Source organism: Sorex fumeus, unplaced genomic scaffold (assembly GCF_029834395.1).
Source record: "Sorex fumeus unplaced genomic scaffold, SorFum_2.1 ptg000122l, whole genome shotgun sequence".
Lineage (NCBI taxonomy): Eukaryota > Metazoa > Chordata > Mammalia > Eulipotyphla > Soricidae > Sorex > Sorex fumeus.
In genome coordinates, this window is record NW_026606179.1 from 43,607,946 (window position 1) to 43,633,801 (window position 25,856).

Below are 25,856 nucleotides of genomic sequence, written 5' to 3' on the forward strand. Positions count from 1 at the left end.
GGCAGGAATGTGCTTGCCTTGCATGCAGAGACTGAAGTCTGATTCCCTACACCCCCTAGGGTCCCCAAAGCCCCAACAGGAGTGATACATGAGCACAGAGTCACATAAAAACCCTGAGCACTGCGGAGTGTGATCCAAGCAAACAAAAGTTTATATTTCTAAAATATAAGTAGCAATCAGAAAATGTCATTGTTTTCTTGTGGAAAAAAAACATTGTTTTATTGTTTCATTGTGAAAGAGTAGGGATATGAGAAAGAATTATAATATAAAGGGGTTTGAGTTGGTTTTGTATAATATGAACGATAAACTATTTTTCTCACTTAATGGTGAAAACTAGTATTTTAAGGGAACAGATATGTTACAGAGGAACACCGTCTTTTGCTTCAACATCGTGAGAAGGTGATGGGCCAATTTTAACATAGCTATATCATGAATAGAAATTATGTGCCTCGGAAGGTCTCTCTCTTTACTAACTCTCTCAGTCCAGAAATTTCATACAGACTTTATTTTTTTTAAGGGTTGCCCTGGATAATTACTAATAATTTCTAGTTGAATCAATTCCCAAGAAGTTGATCCCTTTAAATCTCCTCAGCCTTAAGCCCATTTCTTCCAGGCAACCAGACATTTTAGTTATCTTCATACCTTCTTCTGAAACTGTAGTGAGCATACAGGAATTGAGGGAAAATATTAAGACAACTATGAGTTTATTGCTGATTAAGATTTTGAGTTTTGTTTTTCATGAATGTTTCCTGATAAAAATGTTATAAATTCATAGTGAGTCAGCCCATGTTTTTGTGAGTGGACAGATCCAATGGGCTACTTAGGCTCAAACCCAGAACACGGTATGCACTGCAGCCCTTTGGACCATCTGCCCAGCCCCAACCTATTTTATATTTTGGACACTTAAGGGGAAAGGTAACGGGAAGTGTGGGAGGGAGCAGTACTAAGATCTGAGCCCAGGGCCTCACATGTGCAAGGTAAATGCTTTGCTGCTGAACCATGTCCCTGACCAGAAACAAACCATCCTTTATGTGATATTCTATGCCAATTTTCATAAGTAGACACCACTTAGATAACTAACAAGTATGGATGTTTAAAAAATTACAATGTAAAAATGAAATAGTTGAGTCATTAAAAGTTACCTAGGAATGACAAAATGAATCAAACACGACTTCAGATCAGCCCAAAGGATTCAAGGAATTCAGAAGTTGTTTCAACAACTGCTTGTTCTTTGACTAGCCAACATATGTCCAGAAATTATGCTGAGCACTCTAAGATCTGATTTCATTTGGTAAAAATCTATAGGACCACACAGTTTATTTGCTGATAAGATGATGCAATGTAATATATACAATGTAAATATTACTTGGATTCTGCAAAACTAATATAACAAAGTATCAACTTAAACATTGTTTGATCATAAATAGGAAAGGTGATGAAATGAGACCCCACCCAAGAAATGTACTGAGAAATCACTTAAATCTGATAAATAGATAGAATGCACCAGATAAGCCTCGAGATTTTCATAGGTCCAAAGTCCCGCATGCCAATAGCACAGTGAAGTTAAAGTTGAAGTTTCAGTTTCAATGCCATAGATTCTCTGACCTTGTGTGATGAGGTTCTAATGGACAATGGAATTAATTTAAATTCTAAAACATCTGACAAATCTGTATGCTCATAAATGTCTGGCTTCCAAGTCTGTAATTGCTACATTATTCCAGCAATGTTCCATCCCACACAAGCACATTATTGAAACTGACTTAAATATATTTTATTCAAGCTCAGAGATCCTACTTAGGCCAATCTTATTTATTGACAGATATGTTCTATGTAGAAATATATGTCTAAGTAAGAATGAACACACACGTACACTTCATCCTCATCAAATGGCCACAAATGAAAATGCTCAAAAGATTGATAGAGGGGAATTTTATATGATAAAATTAGAAAAAATATTTATAATACTAGAATTTACTAATGGTAGAACAATTTAGAAATAGTTATTGCTGTTAAGAGAGTTTTAACAATAAATATATTCTACCTCAACTGTTTGGAATTAATCAGCAGTGTGTGGTGTGTGTGTGTGTGTGTGTGTGTGTGTGTGTGTGTGTGTGTGTGTGTGTGTTACTGGGAAACAGTGAATCTTTCAGTTCTATGAGAGTACTCTAAAAAGGACATGTCCATTGTTTAATAAGAAGGTAACAGAGTGATCTTTCCTAATAAAAGTATTGAACTGTAGTGTTAGTCCTTTCTTTAGGGGTAAAAAAAAAAAATCTGACTTGTCAGGTAAGCTGCTCAGCAAATAGTAAGTTTAATTCCTAACACCCACATGAGGCACAAGAATAGTTGGATTAACAACTCCAGTGTCATGCTGTCAGCTGCTGTTTATTTAAATTAAAATGTCACCATCCAGAAATAAATTAGGAAGTTGAAAAACGATAAATTTCTTAAACATACAGTACTTTGGCACCTTGTTAAAATCAAACTATTACATTTGTGTTTCCGAGAACTTTACACAGACTATATCCATTTTGACATTCAGAGTATAGCAGGTTTTGTTTTTGTTCTTGCTTATTTAGTTCTTTTCCTCCTCTTTTCCACTTTCCTCCCATCCCTCTTACTGAACCTCTTCTCTCCCTTCCCTTTTGGCCTTGCCTTCCTTCCCTCTTTCCTTCCTTCCTTTGTGAATCTCTCTCTTTTTCTTTTTCTTTTTTGTCTAGCATCTATCTATGCTACATAAAACAAGTTTAAAAAAACACACACATACACAGTTCCATTAATATACAACGATCAGATGCTTTACTTGCATGCTTTAAGCATATTGCTCATCTTATGTTTATCTAAATATATCTACATTTTTACAGATTTGAATATTCACTTCCTACAACTGGTAGGTCCTATTATTGTTCTTCTGTATTCAACAGGAAGCAAATGTGCCCTCCCCCTGATCTTTCCCCTTTGTCTCCTGTCTTTCGGAAGGTTAAAAAGTCGGTCCTCCCCTGCTATCACTCACATCCTCAGATATTTTAAAATAGTTTTTTTGGCTCTAGGTTCACAGCACAGCAGGTTGTTCCACTTCAGGAGCCAATTTGGTCATAAGTAGGAAGAGAATTAACATCTTAGGGAGAAAATTACTCCCTCTCTGTTCCCATTTAGAGATTTCACTGTCTGTGACTTTGCAGATCATAAATGAGGCAAATGCACACTATCATGGAGGTTAATCAAATATGAGACAGTTGTATACAAACATATTCAGCATTAACAACATGGAGATATTTACTTGGCCGGGTTTTCCATTTTCACATAAAAATGCCTCATATTCGGATGCGAATTCAGGGGCGTTGTCATTGACATCCAGCACTTTAATAGCAACAGGTACCCGTGATATCTGACTGTGGTTCCCTAGGGGAAGGAAAAAATAACATCAGCATTGAGGGCATTCAATTTCACATGCAAGTCAACTTTCTTCTTAAAAGCATGTGTCAGTTTCAACTTCCCTTACTTGGTTTAGACTGTTTTCAACATGGTGCTCATGAAATCTGACCACTCAATAAGGAAAGAATAGCAAGTGTTTGCTTAAAAATTAATAAATTGTTATTTTTAAATACCATTTGCTGAGCTTAGCTTGTAAGGCCATCTAAAAAATTGAAAAGCACCTTCTTGATGAAAAGAACTTAATTTTATTGATAAAGTTCAGTATGCTAAAAGGAAAAGGCTATATGCAACAAAGATTTAGCTGTTTATCCTGGCCATATAGTAATGGTGAACATAAAAATCCAGCTTCAAATAAATTTTTGAGCTTGTCCTTAATCATGGCATTTTAGAATTAGGGATTCATATATTTTATAAACTTAATATTTTATTACAATTGACCTTGGGATCTTTTTGGAAAAGATAAGCTTTAGTAATTTTAATGTTGTCATTTTCATCAGTATAACAATAATCTTCTAATCTTTTCAGGTCATTCCAATAACGAAGAATTTAATGCATCATCCATAAGTCCCTAGAGAAATTATATCTCCATACACACATGTAAACACACTACATGCAAGTGAACATAGAAATCTGGTCCCAAAATGCATTTCCAACTTGAGCTATGTAATAGTTTTACATTTGTCATAAATGCAATCTAATTTGACTTTCATGATCCAATTCCTTTTGTCTCATAATTTAATGCAGAAAGCATTCATAATGGCCAATTCTTTGTGTTTTTATGGCATTGAAAATTTATCAAGAAGCCAAGAGGGTAAAGTGTCTGACTTGTAAATATGAAAAAAAATCCAACACATTTTCATTTGATACATCAAACTAATCTTTTTTGACAATTTCAGATATCTAGAACCATCGAATACTGATTCTTGTCATTAAATATAAAAGTATTTCTAAAATACACATCAAATAATTATGGCCATGTTACACATTTACAGTTGGTTAACCCCTCTGGCAGTACTACAAGATTTGAATTTAGTTAACCATCGTGGCTACTCTCCAGTATTCTAATTTGATTAACACTGGATGGATGAATATTGTCCTGTAGAATTCCAACCATCTTACTAAAGAAACATAGCATCACGTCCCTACCCTCAACCACCCCCCCCCCACCAAAAAAAAAATCAAGCCACAGGTCTTAAGTATCTCATCTATCCTGTTTCTTTTACTATCTTCTAATTAATTAATCCATTTATTCTGAGAGGAAGCATAGGGTTCTCTATTTGTTGGAAGAAATAGGTTTAAGGTGTGATTATATCCTTGTCTCTTCTAGCATGACTATGAGCAGAATATCAGCTGCTAGAGTATAAAAGGATGCACTAAACAAACATCTGGATCCCTAGCTTTACGTACTACCACTACCAACAAGATCATGAACAAATTATTTTGCCTAACTTGTGAAGGGAGGGTTCGATCATACCAAGAGGTTCTCAAAGACCTTCTAATGCTGGGGGCAAGGGTCGGAGGGGTCGATCAAGCCTGGGTCTCCTGCATGCAACACATATATCCTAGTTATTTAAGCGCTTTTCTTTCTGTGTCTCTCTGTCTCTCACCTCTCTCTCTCTTTTCCTTATTCCAGAGGAAACTGAAACTTAGAACTTATCACTTTATTTACAAATTGTTATAAATACATTTTATAACATTTAAACTTAAATTTATAACATTTAAACATTGAAATTTAAAATGTTAAAAAACATTTTCAGTGCTGAGATAGTATTGGGAACATACTCAAAGATATTTTAATTGTTTTTTGTTTGTAATTGTCAACTTTATCAGTAGCAGGCAGAATGAGATTTAACTAGTACAGAACAAGGTATTTCCCTTAATCATATCTCCTTCAATCCTCACTAAAGACCTAAGAAACAGATCATGAAATTCCCATATTTTATTTGTGAAGACTAACATTCAAAAAAGATCAAAAGATGAATTGCTTTTACCAAGATGACACAATTAAATCAAAGAGATATAGTCTGGGCCCTCCTGACATGCATCATTTTCACAATATAATATTGAGAAAGTTCAATCCCAAATATATTTGCATTTCTGTTCTTTAATTAAGGCAACCAAAACAGTATTCAACTCTGGAATGCTCAGACTTGTTATAAATATTTATCTCAAGAGCACTCTTTGAAATTTGATTCCAAATATCAAGTAACATGCTTAAAGGTTACTCCTAACCTTTTACTCCGGAATTAGTCCCTGTTGGTTTTCAAGAGACTACATGGGATGCCAGGGTCTGAACCTAAGTCAGCCATATACAAGGCAAGTGCCCTACCCCCTGTTCTATGACTCTGGCCTCCACATTTTGAGATTCTCACTCATAATTTGCAACTATCCATGAGACCTATACTATTAAATATGCACAGTTTTGCTTTGTCAGGCTCTCCGAGAGCCTAGCAAGCTACCAAGAGTATCTTGCCTGCATGGCAAACCGTGGCAACCTACCCATGATGTATTCGATATGCCAAACACAGTAACAAGTCTAACAATGTTACTGGGCCCACTCGAGCAAATTGATGAACAATGGGAGGATGGTGCTACAGTGCTACATTTTTGCCTTGGGTATTATTTTGAATCCATTTAATTGAACATTTTTATTTCATAATTTTCTGTTATTACTAAGAATTATTGATTACTTTTATAACATTTTCCATTCCAAATGATAGAGCAATACATTTGTATTCAAATAGCTATGGGGATCTTCATATATTTTTCTATTTAGTCTTTGTAACTGGAGTGATAGCACAGCGGGTAGGGCATTTGCCTTGCACATAGCCAACATGGCTGACCCGAGTTCGATTCCTCCTCCCCTCTCGGAGAGCCCAGGAAGCTACTGAGAATATCTCACCTGCACGGCAGAGCCTGGCAAGCTAACAGTGATGTATTCGATATGCCAAACACAGTAACATCCAAGTCTCACAATGGAGATGTTACTGGGCCCGCTCGAGGAAATTGATGAACAATGGGAGGACAGTGACAGTGACAGTCTTTGTAACTACTCAAATACAACCCCTGATCAACTTGACTATGAGCTAGTATATTCACAATAGATAGCGAATGATAAGCCTTTAAACACTAAGTAGAGGGCAAAGTTAGTGTATTCCATATGCACATTGTTGCTTTTAAGAAAATGAAGACATGCTAATCATATTGAGTCATATTCACAAACAATGACTGGGCCATGTCTACTATGTGTGTTACCCTCTCTCCCCCCCACCACACACACACACACACACCCTCTGCAGACAAGCCAGAAAGAGAGGGACAGACATAGAAAGATTGCATTCATCTGGGGAATATCATGATCACGATCATCCTGTTATTCATCGATTTCCTCGAGCAGGCACCAGTAACGTCTCCCTCTTCCTAGCCCTGAGATTTTAAAAGAGCCATTTTAATGCTCTTTCAGGATTAGGAGAATGAGTCCCATCATTGTTACTGGTATTTGGCATATTGACTATGACACGGGAAGTTTGCCAGACTCTGCCGTGCAGGCAGGATACTTCTGGTAGCCTGCCAGATTTTCCAAAGGAAAAATAAGACAATAAGATGTCACGCAGCCGCGAGTGTGGCCGCGCGCTTCCGGGAGCTGGGTTTTATAGTCTCTGTGCCTTGGCCGTTGATGGACCAACCTGGCACTGGCGGCAGCTGGTGGATGTGACACCTACCGACTGGAAGATGGTGGGGTCTAGGTGGAGAGGGCCAGTTCCAATCTGAGTAGGTTTAGAGACATCAGCCCCGGGACCCGCATGCTTGGGTTCCTCTGCCAGTTCTTTTATGTATGAGGCCTGTCCGGATGAGTGGTGGGTGGTCCCAGAATGGATGTGGCTGGCTAAGGAGGTCCTCAGCTGCTGGGGCTCTGCTCGGGGAGGGGGGAGAGAAATTCAACCCCTACCCCCTCCAAGGGGCCCCGGTGAGGACAGCCAGTCACGGGAGCAGGAGACTCCCGGAGGAGAACTGGGGAATATAAAGTAACAAAATAGGAGACTAACACCCAAGAATAGATGAGATAAGTACTAGGAGGTTCACTCCATGGCTTGGAGGCCAGCGCATATGCTAGGGGAAAGGGCAGCTCAGACAGAGAAGGGAACACCAAGTAGAGGGTGTTGGGAGGATCCTCCCAGGATGGGAGATGCATGCTGAAAATAGACTATAGACTGAACATGATTGCCTCTTAATGCCTCTTTTGCAAACCACAGCACCCAAAAGGAGAGAGAGAACAAAAGGGAATCCCTGCAACAGAGGCAGGGTGGGATGGGGGGGATGGGGGTTGGGAGGGATACTGAGATCATTGGTGGTAGAGAATGGGCACTGGTGGAGGAATGGGTACTTGATTATTGTATAACTGAAACCCAAGCACAAAAGTTTGTAAGTCTACAACTGTACCTCATGATGTTTCACTAATAAAAATTTTTTAAAAATTCTGGGGGGATGCTGGGACCCAAAAGAAAAAAATTCTTTACTTTTTAATGGAATCACAGTGAGATACAGGTACAAAGTTGGGGTTCAGTCATACAATGTTCCAACATGTGTTCCTTCACCAGTGTGCATTTCCAACCACCAATGTCCCCAGTTTCTCTCTCTCTCTCTTTCCTCCCCAGTTTCTCTCTCTCTCTCTTTCCTACCCCCCTCCCAGCCCATTTTGGGCATTGCAGCTTTCAATACAGACACTGGAAGGTTCTCAGGTATATAGTTTCGATAAACTCCAAGTATCTCCTGGATCTAGGTAGCCTATAGGGGTCAAAACTCAAGCACAGAAGGTAGAGAAACTCCATGAGCTTTTTCTTGGAATAATTTTCAACATGAAAGTATGAAACTTTTATGGTATCCAAAATAAGAATGTATTTACTCTAGATTTACCAAGCTTTGAAATCAACTACTTTTTTTTTTTTTGTAGATAATATGGGACTGGTGGGTACTGGTCTCTATTACTAAGGATCATGCATGACAGAGAATGTTCTTCCAATTAGAACATTTAATATGTTTAAGCATTTCTACAAAAGTAAGTTAATATAATGAACAAATTTTGGGGGGTGTCAGTAATTAGACTTGTCTTTTTCGGTTTGGTCTGTGGGAAAAACAGAACTAAATTTGGAATCTACCGCCTATGTCTGCAAAAATCTCATGGAGCATATACTTTAAATGGTCATACCCTCCAGTTTGGGAAATTACTTTACATTTATTTAACAATTACCAAATTTACTAAAATAATGTTTTTTGAAATCGTTGTATTAGGCATTTGCTTCTAACTTAGTATTTTGTAGTTGACCTCATAAATAAATAAAATGTAAGCAGTATAATCTGTCCTGGAAAGTAGACTGTTAAATAGAGACTAATGAGGTGGTTGAATTCCTGGATTCTTGGTAGTTACATAAAACATACCTGGAAGTTACCTTTATAAATGATGACATAATTATCCCTTTTTCTAATTATAAATTCCTTGTTACCCTTCAAAATTCAGTCCCAGGTACATCTTTTCTGAGGAGCTTTTAATGATTTAATGCTTTCCCACCACACAAGCACCTTTTAAAAATAATAATAGTCTTGTAATAATGATAGTAGGAGGAACTACACAGACCAAATTTCCATAATCAGAGAGAGAGAGAGAGAGAGAGAGAGAGATTTAAAATATAACGGGAAAGGTCTTAAGAATTTGTCAAATTTTTCTTCAAAAAGATAATACAATTTGTATAGCCTCTTCCCCAAGCTGTTTGAGAGAAGGAGCTTTATATAGGCCATTAGCCATGTTCATACTGCCCAGATAGTTCTTGCTAAGGTTAAGTTCCTGGCAAATGCAGTGGAAGATGTCTCCTTCTGTCAAATCACTCCTAACAAAGATTCTATATTAAACAGGTGGGCACCAAGAACCGTGGAGCCCTAGTCATCCTCATCCTGGCTCATATTTATGTTGACAAAGGTAAGCTAAGAAACCTTGAGGCACTTAAAACAGTGGAGGATGTTCTGAGAGACAAATAGGAGAAATCTGGTGATTTGGTAGATTCATGGATAATAGAGGTTAAAGCAAATTCTCAGAGAGAATGAGGGAAAGATTCACCTGGAAGTAACCAAGGGATTCTTTGGTTGTGGATACTTAATCTTTGCTTTCATCTTCATAGGGTTTCCCTTTTTTTGGACTAGCCTCTTCTGTCTAAGAAAAGTACACTAACCTTCGGATTAAGAAATGCTCAAGGTGGTCATCTAAGTCCAAGATGGTTAAATGCTTTCAGTTCTCTCCTAATAAATCTTTTGAGGACTTTTTATCATTCCTTATCCTTTCACTTTTCTTTTATTGTCCAATGAATAATTTGCATTCCCAATTACCAAGACAAAATTCCTATGTTAAAGAAATCCACAGTACCCTGAAAGATCACGTCCATGAGTGGTTTACTCTTTCAAAGAAGAGACATTTTCTTAATGTTAGAAGAAAGATTTAAAAGACCTTTGAGTTAGTTTTAAATAATGAGTGGAAGTAACAGAATAAGCCATATGTGAAAAATCCCAGAACCCAAAGACCATGCCATGGGGCAAAAATCAGCCACAACTTGGATAGGAGTGTCAGGAGACCAAGCGAAGCCTCAACAGGAAGAATCTTCTATTATATGCTAAGAAAAATGGGCTTTATCCTATGACCACTGTAAGTATTTATTGGTGAAATGTATAATTTAAAAAGTCACTATAAAACAGTCAGCAAAAATGTTAAGTTCTTATTATTTATCAAGTATATGATGGTCCCGGAAATGTATATGAATATTTCTTTAAACTACGAAAACAAGAAGAAAGCAATTAAACAAAACAAGCTAGATATCTTCACACATGTGGTCAGTATCTGTATTAGATGAGCAGCCACAATTGGAATTACTATAACTTCTTATAATTTTCAATGCAAATGTAAAAATGGAAAGTTACTTTTATCTAGATTAGTGAAGTGATAGCACTTCCAATTTTAAAGATCTTTAAAATTTTGTTCGTATAGAACAATGAGATTAATTAGATAAGCTTCTAAGAAAATTATTCATTTCCTTTGTGACTGGCCTCAAAATGTTTGCCTTTCATCTAATATGCAAACATTAAATATAAAGATATTGTAATTAGGAATTTGATTAGAATTCATTAAAGATTAATTTTGTAAACATGCATGATGTACCAGAGTGGTCTGGAAGGAAAAGCCCTTTTCAACTGGCCACAGAAGACAGACTTCTACATGATGAAGAAAAGGATGCAATGGCACCTTGTCGAAATAACTCCTTCACTTCTACCATTTGAACCATAGTGACTTTCTTTCACCTCTCTGTCACATAGCCTCATGAATTGCCCGTTAATTTTGTCCTTTTATAATTAAAGGTAATGGACTACTGCCAAGTCTAAGTTACTTGGGAATTTGCTTCTAACTAGTTTCCATGAGCTGCTGTTTTTGCAGGTATCGATTGAAATAAGCAGCCTCTCCTTTTCAGACTATGAGGGGAAAAATGATTTGACAAATTTAGATATACTGTTGGGGCTCAATAAATAAATCTTGAGCCTCTACAAGTCGATGGGTGGAAGTCGTAAGCAGTAAATTACAATCAAAAGGGGAATGCAAAATAAGAGAGATTATAATTGAAAAGGGGATGAGAACACCATCGGAAGTTTGTAAAATAGAAAGATGTGAATTGAATGTAAAATAGGGAAGATGGTAACTTAGAAAATGTAAAATAAAATGAATGGGATTTTGAGGGAAGGACTTGGAAATTAATTTCAGGCTTAAAAACTACAGATAAAAAATTTGAGCTATATTTTTCCCTCAAATGGTATGATAATGTCTAAATTACTAGAGATTACCAAAAGGTATGTTACTAGATAGCTTAGGAACAAGGTAGAATATTACTAACTAATGGACATTAGCAGCGTAGAAGTTCTGCTGGGTGTATTTTTTTAAAAGGGCTTTCTTCTCTACTGTATTTTTTAATGCATTACATTTATTTTATCAGGGCAGCTGTACTGTTGTACAAGTTTTTTCTTTAGACATGCTCAAATATATACCAAGAGACTTCCAATTTCTCATATATATGGTAGGAGAAGTTGACCATCCAATTTAAAAACTTTTTTCATTATAGGATTGTAAAAATTTCAGGAAGTCAGATTCTAAAAATGAGTTCTTCTATTTGACTGCTTAAAATATTAGTAATTTACAGAGTAGTTTGGGATTCCATCAGAACCCTAATCAGAGGCTTTAGTATCAGAGAAACAAACCTTGAAAGTAAAAATGCATCTATTAATTAGGAAGTTTCTCTTTACAGAAAGACATGTGTCTTCTCACATAGAAAGCTGAAAATGTAGAGTATCTGAAAATGCTTAAAATCCTTAAAAGAAAATGACTCTTTCAATGACTTTAGTCCCAGGCTTTACTGACTGCAGAAAATCATGTTCTATGGCCCCACTATTTCCAATGTTCTTTAAAAGGAGCTAAAGTGTGTACATCCCTTATTATATTCATCACAAGCGAATAGCGTAACCAATTGATAAGTTCTCCAATCTATCTTTTCATTTCATATCCAAAATAACCCCTCAGCATTTTCTCTTCAAATCACAAGTATTGGTTTCTGGAAAACTAAGGTGAGAATATATAGTTGTAAGATTTTGATCCTGTGGTAATTTTTATAGCTATTGATTGAGGGGACCATGGATTCATGAACTTCTTGGAAACTATCTATTGACTAAGTATAAAACTTAAGTGGTCACATTCTAAATAAAGATAGAATTAATCACAGTTTCTGAGTAAAAAGTTAGAGTGAATGAGAATGGAATGATTATATTTCTTATTGGTGGAGGGTTGGGTCATATTTGGCCATGCTCAGATGTCATGCCTGATTGTGCCAGGAATGGAATCAGGGTTACCACATTCAAGGAAAAGTGCATTAACTCTTGAGTTGTGTCTCTGGTTCTAAACACTATTTCTTAACCAGCTCACAATTACTTAATTACAAGTCCTTCCACATGCTTTGATAGAAAAGTATATTGAAATATATACGTAGAGTGATTGATAGGAAATTATCTAGATAGAATGATAGATTCTCTATAACTTGATTCTCAGATTGAATCCTAGTTTAATAAAATCAGGGATAATTACAATTCATTTGTTTTGTTAAAATGTGTTATATAACATACTTTTATTTTATAATGCCCATGTGTTGTGTACCATTATTATAAAGTTGGTTTCCTTTGTTACATATATTTTGTTATGTTTTGTCATTGTTGTGCATGTTACTTTGATATGTGCAAATGTAAAAGTAAAATATAAAAAGGATTCTCTTCTCCATTTCCAAGCACATGTTCATTTCCTTTATCTACACCTGGTCTTTTTCCATACAACGAGTAATAAAATAAAATAAGATAATTAATTATTTATGTCCTGTTTGGTAGTCTCTGTCTTCTTTGCAAAAATCTCTAATTCTGCTCTGCCAACAAAATTGCACTATGCTTCTATTACTAAATCCTTAGTGGTTTTTTTACCTTAATTATTTCAAATAGGATTGATTCAAGATTATTGGAATTGAATTTCTTGAGATTACTTTTACAATGCAATTTAATTTAAATCCCTTATAGGACAGGATCTTAATTAGGGAGACTCACACTTGCAGAGGGATTCATGTATAGATTTATCTAATATTCTGTTTAAATTCTCATTCAAAACCATTTCACAATAACAATTTGCCCTCATTACACACAATCAGAATACATACATGAAAATGCAAGCACACATAGACTGTGTTGTGGAAGAAAACTAGTATTTTGACCTGTCTAATACACAGTGCATGATCTTATTTAGTGAAAGTACTGTAAGAATATATTTTTATTAAATATGAAAGTGATTTCAGGGTATTTAATGAATGAAATTGACCTTTATGGGTTACTTATCACATAATGTGTGACATAATAGTATTCACTTGTGAACTTCTCATGAATCTTTATTCTTGGACTCTATTCAGCTTGTGCATATTTAAGTTAAAATGAAAGAAAAATTAAAATATAAATTCAAGGAAATCTATCTAATGAGAAAACAAATTAATAGAAACAAACACAGATGATCTTTTGTGTAACAGCGGTAGATAAACCTATTTTAAAATATAGTAATTTTAATATGGATAACTTCCCAAACAATGAAATACTATAAGTAACTAATAAGCAATATTAAAAAGCTGGGTGATTCAGTTAACACGTAGTCTCCTTTTAGTAAATTTGTATTTAAGAGTGTAATAATTAAAATCAATTTTAACTACTGGCATGATTCCCATACTTTTGTGGGGGAAGTTCAACTTCTGTAGCTGAACACACAACAATGCAGTGCAACAAACTAGAAAAGTATAAAATTTAAATTTTATTCTAGTGGGAGTCTATGAAATGAATGCACCCATGCATGCCCCATCTGGATTAAGAAAAGCAGCAGAACCCTCATTCCCTAAAGCCTTCTATGTAAGCTTTCTCAGTCAAGATAATCTCTACTTGATTTCTTAACATTACATTGCTTCAACTTCTTCAGAACTTTATAAAAATTGAATTAATATAGTGTGCACACATTTATATCTTATTTCTCTGGTTCAATATAACATTTTAAAATTCATCTATAAGGCTGCCTGTAGCTGCCATTCATTTCCTCCCCATTGTTTGGAAAAGAATTCCCTTGTGTAAATATTCCACAAATTATCGTATTTTTTTTCTTAATCGTGAAATTGAGTTGTTCCAGTTTCATGCTATTCTTAGAAGTGCTACTATAAATATAATGCATGTTATTTAATACACAAATAATTTCAATAGGAAGAGCATTGAAGATTCTATAATGAACATTATTTATTTTATTTTCATTTTTTTGATGGGCATTATTTAGCTTTAGTGTTTGTCCCTAATATGATTTTTGTTTTTGTGTTGGCCATACCCAGCAGGATTCAGGTCTTTCTTCTACATTCAGGGATTATTCTGGACAAAACTTGGGGGATCATATTGGGTGCTGGGCATCAAATTTGGGTTAGTCACATGCTGTACTATATTGGCAGCCCTTCCTATCTCTCTGGCTCCCCTAATCTATTTTTACCATAGCTGTATTTTCCAAATGACACTCTAGCCAGCAACACATTTAAAAAGTTGTTGCACATCTTCAACAACACTTGGTAAGTCCAGTTATATATCACACATTTTTTGAATTTTAGCCATTGCAGGAGTGAATCATTCCATTGCAGTCCGATCTTAATTTGAAAACTAATCACTTGATGCAGAAGACTACTATGCTTAATAACCATTTGTTAATCTTTCTTTTCCAATAAAACCTTTGGAGTGTGGAGGGGGGTCAGCGAGATAGTCGAGGATCTACGGCATGTGTCTTGCATGGGGCTTACCCCATTCTATCCTTGACACTAAAATGGACTCGAGTAGCCTGGTGTAGCCCTGGAGGTTGCTGAAGACTCCAGGAATGGCCTGAGTAGCACCATATTCTTGGGTTTGGAACAAGTCACTAGTCTGGTTGGGAGAAACAGTCAAAACATTCACCATTTTTAAAATGACTCTTATTTACCTTGCTCTCCTCCCTTCATCTACAGATATTTTTCCAGTAATGAGGGTACACATGTATTTCCTTGGGCCCCCCGGAGACCACACTCTTGTGGCACATTCTGACCCTCCTGTGTTAGTACAACTTTTAGGCTTTGTTTCTCACACACTCCTTTTAGTTGCAAAGGCTGCAGAGGGTTACACCTTTCACTCATGTTTATTTGACTGGGGTTTTATCTGGAAACCACTCGAAGCCAGAGAATCCGAGCAGAGTTGCCAAGATCATGCTCCATGCATGTGGCAGCACCAGGGAAACATATGGGATGCTGAGAATCGAACTGGGGTTAGCCGTGTGCAAGGCAAACACCCTATCCGCTGTGCTATGGCTCCAGCCCCTATGTCTACATAATCTAATTCTATATAATTTATATTATAATTTATATCTAAGGTATTCGTGGAGTCACACTTCTAAAATATGTTTAACCTCTGAGTCGCCTCCCAGATCCCTTGCATATCTTCTCTTGGAAAGTATTTGTTCAAGTGTTTTCCATTATTTGAATGGACTATCTATATTTTTCTAATCATATAAATTAGAAAAAATTTCTATTTGAGTATGTATTATTATATTACATATATTATTTATCTTTATCTATCTAAGATAGGTAGAGTGAGTCTTTTGCTGGACACAGATACATAATGCTTTTGCCTTAGGGGCCAGAGGAATAGTTTATACAGTAGGGTGCTTGGCTTGCATACAGCTATTCCAGGTTATTTGATTCCCAGCATTGCATATGGTCCACTGAACCCCACCAGGAGATAGCCCTGAGCAGAGCCAGGAGTAAACCCTAAACAATGCCAGATGTGATCCCAAAAAACCTATAGGGCCATTCCTCAGTTTGATATTTTACTATAAAATTTTCCCATCCTATGTGCTTATTTTTTCCGTGAGCAATTATTTCTACCTTTCCAATATTGTAACTATTTCTTTTCATTAAGATACCATTAGTTGACATGGATGTATATGTTTAAGAGTAAGAACCGCACATGTCTTCAAAGTAAATGTCACCACTCCATCTAGGTCTGGAGACATACTTTTTTGTTTTGTTTTGTTTTTTGCTTTTTGGGTCACACCCAGCAATGCACAGGGGTTACTACTGGCTCTATGCTCAGGAATTACCCCTGGCGGTGCTCAGGGGACCATATGGGATGCTGGGAATCGAACCTGGGTCTGCGGCGTGCAAGGCAAACACCCTACCCGCTGTACTATTGCTCCAGCCCCTGGAGACATACTTTGTACAGTGGGTAGGGTGCCTGCCTTCCATGCATGTGACCCAGGTTCTATCCCTATCATTCCATATGGTCACCCAAGCGCTCCCAGGAGTAATTCCCGAGTGTGGAGCCAGAAATAATCCCTGAGCATCACAGACTGTGGCCCAAAAAGCAAACAAACAAAAAGCATAAATACCCTTCCACCATAGTCCATTTGGCTCTCTCCTTTTCAGCTATCCTCTAACCCAACCCTCACTAATACCAAAAGCTCTCTGACCTGAGTCCATAGTTTCGTTTTCAGGTGCTTTTATTGCTTCCCTTACTCTGCACCTTTATATCTCACATATGAGATGATCCCATTTGTTTTCTGACTTACTTCATTTAGCATGATTGCCCCCTGCCCAATTCCACTTATGTGATCACCAAAAGCAAGATTTCTTCTTTGGTTAGAGGTGAGTAGTATTCCATTGTGTATGTGTACCACAGTTTCTTTATCTAGTCTTCTGTGGTTGGGCACTTGGGTTACTTCTATAGCTTGGTTATTATAAATAATGCTGCAGTGAACATAGTTGTTCATATGTATTTTGGAGATTAATGAATTTTGGGAGGATTTTTGACAGATAGCAGTGGAATCGGTAGACCATATGGTAGACCCATTTTTAATAATTTGAGAAATTTCCAATACTTTTATTTATGTGTATCACAGTATACTGGCTAAAACAGAATTGAATTAAAGTAGCAATAGTAGACAACCTTATCTCATTTCCACTGTTTGGGAGTAAAGCTTTCAGTATTTCACCATTAATTCTGATATTTGCTATGTGCTTTTTGCAGCTATTCTTTATCAGAATAAATTCCTTTTCACGTCTACTTTTTTCACAAAAAGAGATGAATATAGAACATTTTTTTCAGCTATTGAAATTAATCATGTTATTTTCCCTCTATTTTGCTCTCAACATTTTAATTTATATTAATAGATTTTCAGATGTTATAATTTGCCCCTGTTTTCCCTAGGTATAATTTTATATTTTTATATTGAATTTGATTTGATAATGTTACTGAGAATTTTATGAGAAACTGGCTGCTACTTCTGCTTCCTTGAAATAGTCCTGTCAGGTTTTATGCAGCAACTGATTATGCTGGCTTCATGACATGAGGTGGAAAATATTCTCTCTTTAAAGTTTCCTCTGATAAAGTTTGTGTCAGGTTCATTTGGGCATGACAATTTATGTGCTAAGTGTTAGTAATTATAGATTCAGTGTATTCAATAGAAAAAGTGATAGACATATTTTTCTTTTTTTCTTATGCCAGTTTTCAAAGACTACATTTTTCATCTGTTAGCTTTTTTCATATATATTTTTAAATGTATTGGCATAAGTAGGTACATAATGTCCAATTATTACCTTTTTCTAACATCTACTGAATTTGAAATGAGAACCTTTCATTATTTCAGATACTGAAAATTTACACTTTTTCTATTTTCCCCCACAAGATTTTATCAACAGTATTTGCCTATGTAAATAAATAGCTTTTTGCTTTGTTGAATTAAACTACTCTATATTTGAATTCAATTTCATTATTTTCTAGTCTATATTTGATTTTACCTTTCTGCTGTTTTATGTTAAGTTTCTTTGTACTAACTTTCAGCCTTTTTGAGGTTGATGACTGATTTTTAGCATTTCTTCCCGTCTAACATAGACACTTAAGTTTAATTTCCCTCTAGGCTCTGTGTAAGCTGTGTTCCACAAGTTCTGTCATGTCATTGTTTTATCAGACATTTTTAGAATGTGCTAATTTCCTTTGAAGTTTTATTTTGTGGCTGTGGATGTATGTGATTTCCAATGCTATGAGATATTTTAAATTGTTATTTTTCTTATTTATTTCTAGATTAATGCTAGTGTTAGGAAAGAGTATTCTGCCAATGTTGAGACCCACTTTATGGCCCAGTTTCATCCATTTTGAGTATTTCAGGCATGAAATCATTTTTCTATAAATTTTGAGTGCAATTCTTTATACATTCTATGAAATGGCTTTACTAATTATGATAGTCCTTTTGAAAACCAATTTTTTCCCTGATTAGTAGGGAGTTATGGGTTGAATCTTTAATCTTTAATCTATCAGTACTTCTCTCATTATTTCATTTATGAACTTAGCAAATATGTTGGACTGGAGCAATAGCATAGTGGGTCGCCTTGCACATGACCAACCTGGGTTGGATTCCTCCATCCCTCTCAGAGAGCCCAGCAAGCTACCGAGAGTAGCCCGCCCGCATGACAAAGCCTGACAAGCTACCCGTGATATATTCAATATGCCAAAAACAGTAACAACAAGTCTCACAATGGAGATGTTACTGGTGCCTGCTCGAGCATCGATGAACAACAGGAGAACAGTGCTACAGTGCTACAGCAAATATATTACTAGGCATGTGCAAATATAGGATTTTTGTACCTTCCTGATGAATTTAACATTAGGAATTTATTTATTTACTTTGGGTGTGGGGGCGGGCTCCCAAGCTGTGTCCAGTATTGCCAGAGGCCGGTTCTAGATTCTTCACCAGCCAGTGAAATGTGTGCTGTCTGGGCTGGGACATCAGAGTCATGCTTTGCAGTGCCGTGGTATCTGGTGTGTGTAGTACCTGGAATAGAACTCAGGTCTCTGACATGCAAAGCATGTGCCCCTGACCTCTTAGCTATCTCCCAAAGCACATGACTTTTCTTTTGTGCTATGTTTTACTTCCTTAGCCCAAAACAAAACTATTTTACTTTGGTTTATGCTTGCATTGGTCTTTCCTTCAGTTCTTTCATTCCCTCATGTCTTAGTATTTTGGGCTTCACTCTGATGAGAAACATGGTTGAAATATGTGTTGCATTCTTTTTGATGGTTTGTCTATTAATAACTATTCATTGAAGAATATAGTTATTCACATTGTGTGTGATCACTTATTTATGGAAGCTTAGTTTGTGATCACACTTTAAATTTCTTTATCCTTTTATATTCTCATTTTTACCCCTTTTCGTTCTTCTCAATTAACAAGTTTTGATTATTTCCCCTTTGCCAATGCATGCCAATTTATTTTTCTCTACACTGTTTCATTATTTACTGTATAATATTTTTTAAAGATTTTTTTCACTTATTTTGGGGGGGGGTGTCACACACGGCATTGCATAGGAGTTACTCCTGGCTCATGCACTCAGGAATTACTCCTGGTGATGCTCAGGGAAACATATGGGATGCTGGGAATCGAACTGGGGTTAGCCGTGTGCAAGGCAAACACCCTATCCGCTGTGCTATGGCTCCAGTCCCTATGTCTACATAATCTAATTCTATATGATTTATATTATAATTTATATCTAAGGTATTCTTACATGCTTAATAAATATTCATTTTATCTGTTGACATTAAGATACTGCTGCTATATTGAACATTACATTGATATTCCTTTTGTTTGAAGAGAAGTTTTTTTCTTTCTTTTAGAAAGGAACTACTGATGATAAATTTATCAGGTATTTTTTGAAAAAAAATTATTTGAAGTTCTTTGTTCTCGATTTAAATGCTGGTTTGCCTAGACACTGGTTTATAGCCCTCAGAACATAATAGGTGGAGAGGTGTGGGAGGTGGAATAATAAAGCAAGGGTCTAAGATCAGCACCTGAGGGTAAATTTTGGTAACAGTATGCATCCAAACTGTAAATGTAAACCAACACACTGTGTGTATGGTGGGATGAGGGAGGGAGAAGAAGACCAGAGGTGACATAAGGGCAATGGTGGAAAGTCACAGGCACTTTGTACATTAAGACTGTAGCATTGTAGCACTGTCCTTCCATTGTTCATTGATTTCCTGGAGTGGGCACTAGTAACATTTCCACTGTGAGACTTGTTACTGTTTTTGGTATATTAAATAGGACATAGGTAGCTTGCCAGGCTTTGCTGTGCAGGTGAAATGCTCTCAGTAGCTTGTTGGGCTCTTGAGAGGGGTGGAGGAATCGAACCCAGGATGGCCGCGTGCAAAGCAAACGCCCTACCTGCTATGCTATTGCTCCGGCCCACATTACGACTATAATCATAAACACTACTATAGCCATATTACCTAAACTATGAGAAAAATCACTCACTGTCCTCCTGTTGTCCATCGATTTGCTCAAGTGGCCCCAATAACATCTCCACTGTGACAATTGTTACTGTGTTTGGCATATTGAATACGTCACGGATAGCTTGCCAGGCTTTGCCGTACTCTCAGTAGCTTGCCAGGCTTTCCGAGAGGGGCGGAGGAATTGAACCTGGGTCGGCCATGTTGGCCACTTGCAAGGCAAATGCCCTACCCGCTGTGCTATTGCTCCAGCCCATGAGAAAAACAAACTTTAAAAAATGATAGTTACTTTACTTGGGTCTTTTTATCTTGTTTTTTATCTTATTTATTTTTTTTAGCTTTTAAGCCACACCTAGTGATGCTCAGGGCTAACTCCTATCTCTGCACTAAGGGATCACTCCTGGTGGGCTCAGGGGACCATATGGGGTGCTGGTGATCAAACCAAGGTTAGCCACATGCAAGGCATGCACCCTAACTGGTCTATGATCACCCCAGATCCCTAAATTTCTTTTAAAATTGTAATGTTTTCTTTGTGGTCTCGTTGCTTTACAGTATTATGGAATTTTACAGGATTGGTTTCATTACATTTATAGAGGTGATCGTCAAACATGTCACCAAAGTTTCAGTGCTAGCCTGCCACCAGCTCAACCCTCTGCACATTCTTCCCACCTCTCCCCTCCTCTGGTCATCACCATTGTTTTCACTGAGTCTAGCACTTAGCTTTGTTATTCTTTGCCAGTTTATTTGCTCTACTAATTCATAAATATCTTTTTGTTTTTGGACATTAGTTTTTGTTACAAGATTTGTTGCTTTCTGAATTCTTTTTCTTGGGGGGTGAGGAAAGTTTGGACCACATTTGGAGATACTTGGGTTTTACTCCACCTGGCTCTGTGTTCATGGCTTTTACTCCGCCTGGCTCTGTGTTCACCATATGGGGTGTTGGGAATCAGACTGGGTTAGCCACATGCAAGGTAAGCACCTTCCATTGCTCTGGTCCATTGAATTCTAAGTATCATACACTTTTAATATTTGGACTTTTGTTTTATCTCTTTAGGTAAATAGCGAGTGTTCAAGGGAACCATGCAGAACTAGGACTGAACCTGGGCCAGCCACATGCAAAAATCATTTGAGCCAGCCTGTTGAGCTATGTCACTGGCAAAGGGGTCTGCTTTTAATATTCTTACTCTCTTTATTTTTCAACAATATATCCATGTTATTTCCAGCTGAGATTTTATTTGTAGTAACCCTGATTAGAGTTTGCTGAACTTTTTGAACCCCTGATTATTCTCTCATGGCATGCTCACTGATGTTTTAACTTTACAATCTAGGTGTGAATAGGTATCATCCTCCTTCTTAAAGATTTCACAGGAATATATATGTATATATATTTAATTCCTATATATTCCTATATATATTTATATATATAGAGAGAGATCACTTTAATTTTGTTAAGACTTGATTTGGGAGCTGATGATGGAGGATTTAATTTCCACATATCTCTTACTCCCAGTGTCCATACTTTTTTTTCTTAAATTGCTGATATATTTACTTTTTTTAGCATCTTAGCATATGCTTTGTGATGTTTAAAATTTGCTTACTCTTGCATATTTTAAGTTTTGGCAAATATATCCCATAATACTGCTTCTTTCTTTAATTATCCCTTTCACTAATCTTACGTTTCTTGCACTAGACATGGTCCCTCAGAATTTAGATACTTTGGTAGACCTGAACTCATATTTTTCTCTCCATCATCCCATAAGATTATTATAAATTCCAAAGTACTAATTTCTGCTTGGTTCCTGTGCCCTGTGAATTGAGTCAATTAAAGCCCTAAAGTGAATTAGTAGTTCTAAATTTAGAAGTCACCTCAATTTGTTTCCTTTCTCTTGGGTATTTTGGTCTTTTAAGTACTGACTGCCTTCAAACAGTGTTTTCTCTCCTTTAACTTCATAGTTATTCTCAGTGGGAGAGTTAGATCTAAGCTACCATCGTAGATATATGAAAAAATGCTAAAATTTCCCCATCACATTGTAGTCTAATATAATCATTATTTCCTGCAAGAAAATTAAACTATAAATCACCCTAAATTGATTCAACAATGGGAAAAATGTTGCTATAATATGACTTAATCTTTTGTGAGTTAGTACCCCACGGAATCCATGTATAATCGTTATGACTAAGTTATCTTTAGTCAATGCTTTGACCACAGAGCCAGAATGATCACTTGTCTTTTCTCTGTCTATACTTTGGCTATAATAAATTTGTGTTTGACAATTGATTAAGATATAGAGTCCATATTTAATTAAAAATACACAATTCAAAAAAAAGTGAGCAAAACTCATTAAAATGACTGTAGTGCAACCTGCTACCTCAGGATCAAATATAGCACAGTAGCACTGTCCTCCCATTGTTCATCAATTTGATCAAATGGGCACAAGTAACATCTCCATTGTGAGACTTCTTACTGTTTTTAGCATATTAAATATGCCATGGGGAGCTTGAGAGACTCTGCTCTGTGGGCGGGATGCTCTCGGTAGCTTGCCAGTCTCTCTGAGAGGGATGAAGGTACTGAACCCAGGTTGGCCGCGTGCAAGGCAAATGTCCTACTCACTGTGCTATCAGTCCAGCCCAGAATCAAGTACATGATCACAAAATGTATGTTGATTTATTCCCAGTTGTTTGTATTAAATAATAAGAATATATGTAATTGAAATATAGATATACCTATTTCAATGCTCCTTCCACCACTAACATATGTACACATCAATGCATATTACAAAGGCAATGAATCATAAAAGAATATATATAGATATAGTATTTTTATTAAATTGATAAAGACAATAGGTAAAATATACAGATTTATAAGTAACTAGAGACACTGCATTTTAAATAGGTTTTTAAGAGGTAAGAATGTGTATAAAATTGTGTATAAAATGGTACTATAAAGCTAAGAATTCCTATCTTTCTCTTTCATAAATAATTGGTTCTAACTTCACAATACTCGATTTTAAAATTCTACCCTATTAAAGGAAGATTCGTAAATTGTTCTTGGACCCATCTTCTTGCTCGACATGCAATGTTCTTGCTCGACATGCAATGTAGAGCAACAGAGATGCTGACAGGGACACAAAGTGTCATGCTTATTTCAAAACATTATGACGAAGTGAGAGAAGAAAACTTAGTATTGGTATCTAAGATTTTTAGCAAAATAATGTCAAAAAGCATTGAAAAAAATTAAAATTGCCAGAGGTTTATTTTTCTGTCCTGATCTATGGAGGGTGGGAAAGAGCCCTCTTTCTATGCTAGAAAGACCTGAACTTATTATTTTTTAAAAATTACATCCAAGACAAAGACAAAAATGAATAGTGAATTTTTTTCCTTAGCACGTCAGCAGAAGGGCAAAAAAAATGCAATACAAGCAAAATGCTAAGTTCTATTGTTGAGATCTACATTTTTTGCTGATACAAATAATCCATTTGTTTCTGATGCTCTCCTACCTGGTGTGGCCTGGCAAAGATTGAGTAACTAAGGCAGGTCTTAATAGTTAGGTAAAAAGGGAACTAATTTATCCTCATACATTGGCACATTGCTGTTCGAACATTAATTAGGTTGAGGCAGACATTCTCTATCCAGTTGCTGGAATAAACCAAAGGGGAATGAACCACATTACTTCTGAACTCCACTAGATGGTAAAGAAAATGTAAAACTGGTAGTCCAAAGATTGAGTATTCTTCATGTTAAATCTTACTTGATGTATTTAGTAATACTGGTAAACTAAATACCATATCCATTAATAATCCATACATGCCACTATTATTATCAGAACGTCACTATTATCAATATCATTACCATCATCATCTTAAGAAACCACATACTTTAATGGACACTCCCTCTTCAGGAACCATGCTATTATTTTTATACAATACTAGAGAAAAAAGAGTTATAATTATTCTCTTAAATAAGCAATGCATAATTGTGATTTTTAAAGTAATCTGTTCAGTTTTAATTTATTCAACAAACAGTTTATGCCTATTAGTAGCAAATAGTCTTCCAGGCATTATGAAACCAAATAGATAAAGTACAATTATATTCTTATAAAAGTAGGGTGGTGATATTCTACAGAGGACTATCTATAGTAAATATATATATGTGTGTGTATCTATATACATACATATATATATATATATATAGTAAAAAATTAAAACCAAGGAATGTCAAAGAAAGCAATGTTGGAAGGGAGTATTACTTCCAGCTGGGAGATATTTTACAACACAACTTCTTTTCTTTATCCTTAAATGATATATTCAAGACTGTCAGATCAAGTTATAGGAGTTTCTATCATTTAATCCCCCAAATCAACATTCTCCTTTGATTACATATAGCAACTTAACCCTAGCTTCATCCCCAGTAGGAAAATGAAGAAACCTATTCTTCATTTTTGGTGACTGCTGGAAAACTATCTCCCCTTAGCAGCTAACCTGTTGGTAAGGAGTAATGACTTTTGAGCAATGGCTTTCAAAAGTGCCAACTGATATGCTATGAGGAGGGTATGGTTTATTTGGGAGGTAAACAAGTCATCTTTCTTCTTCCCTTTGAGGTTGTTTATTGAATGTCTACTCAAGCTAGAGGCTATAATACCAAGAGATGATAGAAAAATCAAGTCATATCATTTGAAACATCTATAATACAAATTTCTTGTTAATTTTAGACAATTTGATAAATTTAACTTATTGGATCTTTTACTGGAAAAAAACTTAAAAAGGACTTCAGTTTTGAGCAAGCCCAGTATGAAAAAAAAAAAAACACAGTGGGAAGATCCATTAAAGAATTTCAGTGCCTTCCTGCAGCCATAAATCTAATGGGCTTTGGAAGACAGCATTAATGCACTAATTTTCATACATTCTCTGCAAAACTTTGATTTTAAAAAGAAAGGATCTGCCCCAGCATTCCCTCTGGCAAAAGAAGTTTAGAATTTAAGCCAGTTGGAAAGTATATATTATGGTTTGGCAAACTCTGGTTTTCATTAATAAAAGAATGTAAATTCCATCCAGAATAGAATTTAAGGCATTTTTATTCACCATACTGAGTATATAAAATAGCACCTAGCACACATAGTTTATCCTCAGGTTAAGCCACTATCTTAGATTTATTATTTTTTAAGAGGATTAAATAAAGCACACATGAAAATACCAAATGAACTGCAGGATTTTAAGACTTACATATTGTTTTTGTCCAATGTTGTATTTTGCTGCAAAGTGTTTAAGTTACCACTTTTATGCACATCACGTCGATGCATTATTCTACAAACACAATTTCCCTTCATCCAGTATTGAAGTATTAGACTACTGTCCAGTGTTTGACCAGAGAAATAGTAAGGTGCTTGCGCTGCATGCAGCCAACCCTGGTTCAAATCCTCACACCACAACTAGTCTCTGAAACACAGCCAAGGATTAAGCCTGAGCACAAAGCCAGGCCTAGCCCTCAAGCACTTCCCC

General features: G+C 36.1%; 1 protein-coding gene across 6 annotated transcripts in view; it reads right to left on the minus strand.

Annotated features, from left to right (window-relative positions):
• CDH8 (cadherin 8) overlaps positions 1-25,856 on the minus strand; it is a 431,289-nt gene that overhangs the window by 83,604 nt on the left and 321,829 nt on the right. For all 6 annotated transcript variants that reach the window (XM_056135708.1, XM_056135711.1, XM_056135709.1 and 3 more), the window contains one exon: positions 3,281-3,402. In XM_056135708.1, the coding sequence (XP_055991683.1) occupies positions 3,281-3,402 (122 nt within the window). The remainder of the gene's footprint in view (positions 1-3,280; positions 3,403-25,856) is intronic.